The following is a 6443-nucleotide window of genomic DNA, read 5'->3' as shown; positions in this document are numbered from 1 at the left end:
GAATATCTTTACATGTGCCATCTGGCACAAGTGCCAGGAAGGTGATGCTGGGCACAGGTGCCATCATGATTTTGCTTTCGCTTGCCCCAATAGATCTTTGCAAGCCAAGTTTCGTTTCCAATGAAGGAGACGACGTTGGCATGGGTGCCAGTCGTCAAATTTAAAGAGAAGATATATTCACACACATATATAGAGTGTGTGTTTGTGTGTAAGGGGGAAGGAAGGGAACAAGAAGAGAAACATTAAATGTCTTATGTCAAATAAGTCAGCATCAAATCAGTGATGCCGAATAGGCAACGCCAAAACAGGCATGCCAGAACGTCCCATACCCGTTACACCTTGTTGATGTTTTTACCGTTTCTACTATAGGGAGTACCGGAGTACAAGAAACCACGATCGAGACCGTCGAGTGTGATTGGTATCAATGAAACATCAAGTGCAGCCTCAGTTTCTCGAGAGGCTGTCTATCGAGATAAGGGAGAACTTGAGACCAGTCGGCCCCCGCCATTGCCACCACCTCTAAACAAACCGACAAGTAAGCCATGTTTCCACTTTCAGTTTTCTTTGACCCCCTTTTTTTATGGCCCCCTTCGCACATGCTCCTCCCTTTGCATTTCAAACATTTTCAAACTATTTTGCTATGTATGATTTATGGTTGGTTTTTTTTTTGGTTTTTTATTACTTGTTTCTGTTGTTGTTGCTGTTGCTGTTTTTTGTTGTTCTTGCTGTTGTTATTGTTGTTCATGCTGCTGTTGTTGTTGTGGTGGTGATGTTGGTTGTTTTGTTGTTGTGCAGTGTTTCTTGTGATCATGTCCACCTTGTTTCTGCCTGATGAAAATCTAGAATATTCTCTCTCAAAAAAAAACAAAAAAACAAAAATAAATAAAAGACATCAAATATTTCAGTGTGAAATAAAAATAATGTTGAAAAAGTGAATAAAAAAAAGAAAACAAAAAAAAGAAAAAAGGGTTATTTTATGTCCCATCCCCCACCTATTATGGACGTGTCCAGATAATTAAATTCAGCTAATTATGGTCTATTTAATCAAAATTGGTGCTGCTTGTTATTAACTTGGGACAATTCCTGTACACTTCAATTTGACCAGACATTCTTCATTTAATTTAGCCAGCTCTTGTCCACTTACTCTGGACAGCTTCTGCTAATACTTCTCTAAATGTTGTCTTGCACACTCTCACACATTCAACACACATTGTCACAACTGAATAAGAATTTACAAACCTACACATGCATTCACACACAGACGTGTGCACATGCTCACATATATGCAATGCATACAAACACATATGCATAAACTCACATACAAAATGGATACATGTAATATTGGTGTTATTAATATTATTATTATTATTATTATTATAGTCTACCAGTACAGTTAAGAGTACCTTAGGTTTCAAAATCTATATTTAAGGACAATTATTTAATGCCTACATTTCTCATTAGTCCCAATTAAGATGGTGATGTTAATTTGAGATCATCATCATTTAGCGTCTGCTTTCCATGCTGGCATGGGTTGGACGGTTTGACAGGAGCTGGTTAGGCAGGAGACTGGACCAGGCTTCAGTGTCTGTTTTGACACGGTTTCTACAGCTGGATGCCCTTTCTAACACCAACCATCCCACAGAGTGGAATCATGTGATTCAAAGGGACAGAATTGATCTGGGTACTGATGAAAGATCGATTAGAAACATAGGCATTAAATGACTGTCTAGAAAATATGGATTTTGAACCCTAAGGTACACCTGACTGTGCCAGTTGACTACATTAATAATAACATTCAGCTCTGACTATACAGAGCACTCTTCTTTCACTTTTGACTTTCAACAGAAACTTTTGATACTACTACATATATATATATATATATATATATATATATATATATATATATATATATATATATATATATATATATGTAGAATTCCTAATATATATATATATATATATTAATTACCACATCTGACTTAACTTAGATGTGTCATTAAGAACATTGTAGACTGCATAATCCTCCTGTTACAACAGTGCCGTCTTCCAATGCTGATGAAATTTTGTTTACTAATATAATCTGTCCTCCTTCAGCACTTCACATCGATATGAACTGATTCCTGAGGGCAGCTATCACAGTCCAGTCTACAGCACTCTTAACAAAACACTGAATTTAGTTGGATACGAAAATTGATATTTGTTACAAAGTTTGTTTCCATCACTAAAAACTAATACGTATACATTCTTTGGAATAATTTTGGACATCATGTCATTATTTCCTTTACAAATATTCACAATATTTCCAGAAAAAGATTTTTTTTTTTTTATGAATATAGAAATAATTTTTCTTTGTTTGTTTGATATTCTAATACTCTAATTAATTAGTGATTACACTGTATGATTATAGCTTAATTAGTTTTATTAATTTTGATTATGTGATCCTATTCTGGAATCTTGTAGAATCTAAGCTGAGATTCCATCACTAAAAACTAATACGTATACATTCTTTGGAATAATTTTGGACATCATGTCATTATTTCCTTTACAAATATTCACAATATTTGCAGAAAAAGATTTTTTTTTTTTGTATGAATATAGAAATAATTAGTTTTTTTTTTTTGTTTGATATTCTAATACTCTAATTAATTAGTGATTACACTGTATGATTATAGCTTAATTAGTTTTATTAATTTTGTTTATGTGATCCTATTCTGGAATCTTGTAGAATCTAAGCTGAGATCCTATCTATCCCGTAGCAAACTGAAGTCAGGTAAGTGTGCAAGCAACTTGCATGAGGCTCAGCACAGTGAAGCTGCTGCCACTCTTACTGCCAACATCCGACTGTTATTTCTTCCAATTCTCATCATGGTGCTACTCCTTCGTTCACCAACACTAATAATTAACCTGGTTTCTTCTCTTGACAACAAAGCAATATTTGAAATCAACTGACATTGGTGTAACTGGAGTGTGTGCCACTCAGTGCAACCCTTGGGTTTGTCACCCACCCCCACCCCCACCCCTGGGTCCCCTAAACCTATATAGGTTTATACAGCAGACCTCCAAAGTGCCATCCTGATAAAAGCGTTACCTGGGGTGCCTTTCCTCCTACCTACTGTCAACAGATTTTATGTTGGACATAGCTTGCTGTTACAGTATCATTACAGTCCCATTGAAGGGGTTACACATCCAGGGATTTTCTGTTACATTCTCTGGGGACAGTTTAAAACCTTTGATGAAAAAAAGGTTTTTCTTGAAGATATATTTAAGCTATTGGATTTGTGATTGTCCCTTCATACATTTTAAAGGCATAAGTGGTGTAAGCGTATGGCTCAGTGGTTAGAGTATCAGGTTCACAATCATGAGATAGCTTGATTCCTGGACCAGGCCATGAGTTGTATTCTTAAGCAACACACTTTATTTTAACATTGCTCCAGTTCACTCAGCTGTAGAAACGAGTTGCGGCGTCACTCATGCCAAGTTGTATCAGCCTTTGCCTTTCCCTTGGATAACATTGGTGGCATAGAAAGGAGAAACTGATATGCATGGGCAGTTGTTGGTCTTACATGAACAACCTTGCTTGGATTTGTGCCTTGGTAGGGAACTTTTTAGGTGCAGTCCTATGGTCATTCATGACCAAAGGGGATCTTTACTAAGACGTGTAGAAGAACAATTTTAATTAGGATTAATAATAATCAAATCTTTTGAAGTTGATATTGTTGTTTAGAAATAGCTCTCCCTTGATCAAGCAAACTTAAAATCTAGTAAAACAGACCTGTATAATATAAGCATGTTAGTGTGTGTGTGTGTGCATTTATGAATACATAGTCACATGAGTGTGTGTGTGTGTGTATGCATGTGTATATATGCACATAAGGAGAGGTTCTAACCACAATGAAATAAGACTTAGTGACCAACTGGAGTTATAGCCTGAAATGTAACTCAGTGCTAAATTTAATAACAATGATGTTGATGCTGATGCTAGCAATAGCAATTTTGAACATTAGCAGAAGTACCCCAAATGTGGAGAAAAGAGACAGTTCATAGGACAGATCCTATATTTTGTCCTTCTGTTTTTTTAAAATATGAGGGTGTAGTTTGAGTGGGATTTGGCTGCTATTTCAAGCAGGCCATGTTACCAAGTATAGGGCTCTCCTTATGCTCCCTATAGAATATAAGCCATTGGCAACTTCTCCCTACTGTTCTCAATTCTAGGCTATCTTTTCTGCTTCTCTCCAGATCAATCCCTGCTTTTCTTCAGCTCTCATTTCCCGTAAGGAAGAGGTGGTCCACATTAGTTAGGTTTCTATCCTTTGACCTGCCACACTTAATGAAGAATCCCAAAGGGTAGGGATTGAAGTGGTATGGAGATACATCATCATCATTTAACATCTGCTTTTCATTGTTTGCATGGGTCAGACAAAATTTGTTGAGGCAGACTTTTCTATGGCCAGATGCCCTTCCTGGGACCAACTCTCACCTATTTCCAAACATGACCAAACATGTTTTACATTGATGATGATGATGATGCTCATTTATGACCATCACATGATTTCTAGACAAGGGTAAGCATAAACACAAATACATTACATATATATATGATGGGCTTCTTTCAGTTTCCACCTACTAACTACACTCACAAGCCTTTGGTCGATTTCAGGCTATAGTAGAAAAAAACACTTACCCAAGGTGCTGTGCAGTGGGACTGAACCCAAAATCACTTGGTTGAGAAGCATGCTTCTCAACCACACAGCCACACCAGCTCCTACATAAACAAGCATACCATCATACAAAACACTGTATGCTAAATTTCCTCTGTTTGCCAAGCTATCTGTAATAGGTATTACTAGTTCATTACATGTGGTGGACCAGCAACTTATCCAAGCAAAGATGGATTCTTTGTCACGGTATATCTATTCTGGTCAACTTGCTTCATTTTCTCTAGCTTTAATGAGAGGAATTGGTCCCAAATCATCTGGGAAAGTTACTTGCAATAGCTTGCTGTCCTATCCCAGAGGAGATTTATTTTTGATCACAGTGTACCTTTAGCAGAAGACTTTATTCTACAAGCTTCTGTTCATTTAATTATAATTGCAGAAAATAGGTACCAGATCATCTGGAAAAGTTACTTGTGATAGATTGGTGTCCTATCCAAGTGATTTATTTGTAATTGTATTTAGTATGCCTTCAGTAGAATGCTTTATTCTATATACTTCAGTTCATTTAATTATAAATCTGCAAAAATAGGTACAAGCAATGGGGAATGTCACTGAAAAAAAACTCTTGTCAAGAAATCTTTTCTTGTTACAGCATGTGTGTGTGTGAGAGAGAGAGAGAGAAAGAGAAAGAGAGAGAAGACAGATAAACTGATAAATTAACTTATAATGATGTTAATAACACAATCAAAGAAATCTCCTTTCTCCTACGTAATAATTATCTGTTCCATATCTTAACAGAGTTAATCACAGATCTTTATCTAGACCTACCTCAATTCCTTAAAAATACTTTTAACATTATTTTCTTCTACAAAATATCTGTTGAACTTGTGACACTAGAAGCAACATTGAGAAGTTCTCCCTTCATTGCAAATAATACATAACGAAGGCTAGACATTTCTAAATAGAAACATATTGAAACTAAGAAAAATGCAAATGTGACAAGAAACCAAGCTGGATATACATGACAGTTCTTTAAAATTCTTTTACTTAATAATTACTTATTCACTTACTCATAGTATTTTAAATAAAAGTGCTGGAATGCTGCATTGGGTAATATTTTGTGTTCACTCAAGCTTGAGCACATGTCCATGGGCAGTCTTTTATGTTGTTGGTCAATGGTATTGCAGAGACAGTAGCTTAATTCACCTCTGCTGTACTTGGGTTGTTTCCAGAGTTATGTGCCTTGCCCCAAGTATACTTGCTACCTTTCCACTCATGGATACATCACAAAGGAAAGACAAGTCAATACATTTGTAGCAACCACAGCACCACAGGGTATGCCACATATTGATTATGTACAATATCTCTTTCAGAGTCCCTCCTAGATTTTCTGGAGGAGATTAGCTTTTTTAAATGCTCAATAAATTACCCTGCAAAACAGTAGGGATTTATTTTAGTAGGCTTGTGCAGAGCTAGTCCTACTCTCTTGTCCTTCAAACTTGTATTTGGTGCAATGAATGCCCTGAACCCAGTAGTTACCAGGATGTAGGATTGGTGTGGAGCTATCCTCTCTTAGATGAGACTGAGGTGTCTATGAACGACTTTCCTCTGGAGGCAATTCTGTAACATACTAGCTAACCCACCGCTGAGCTAGGAAAAACAGTGGTTAAGTGGTGTTTCCACATGACTCGAAACACTGGGACTCCTGAACCAGGCTCTCCCTACTGAACATAGATTAAAATCATACCCAGGACACACGTGTGTGTGTATATATATATATATATATAT

General features: G+C 36.5%; 1 protein-coding gene across 1 annotated transcript in view; it reads left to right on the top strand.

The window, feature by feature from the left end:
• The window catches only part of LOC128247666 (arf-GAP with SH3 domain, ANK repeat and PH domain-containing protein 2-like), a 62928-nt gene that overhangs the window by 6248 nt on the left and 50237 nt on the right, over positions 1–6443 (top strand). Inside the window, exons 4-5 of the mRNA XM_052967683.1 lie at positions 370–535; positions 2726–2770. Coding sequence (XP_052823643.1) covers positions 370–535; positions 2726–2770 — 211 coding nt within the window. The remainder of the gene's footprint in view (positions 1–369; positions 536–2725; positions 2771–6443) is intronic.

This window comes from Octopus bimaculoides, chromosome 4 (assembly GCF_001194135.2).
Source record: "Octopus bimaculoides isolate UCB-OBI-ISO-001 chromosome 4, ASM119413v2, whole genome shotgun sequence".
NCBI lineage: Eukaryota > Metazoa > Mollusca > Cephalopoda > Octopoda > Octopodidae > Octopus > Octopus bimaculoides.
The sequence above is the reverse complement of the archived record's forward strand: the minus strand, read 5'-3'. Positions and strand labels throughout refer to the sequence as shown.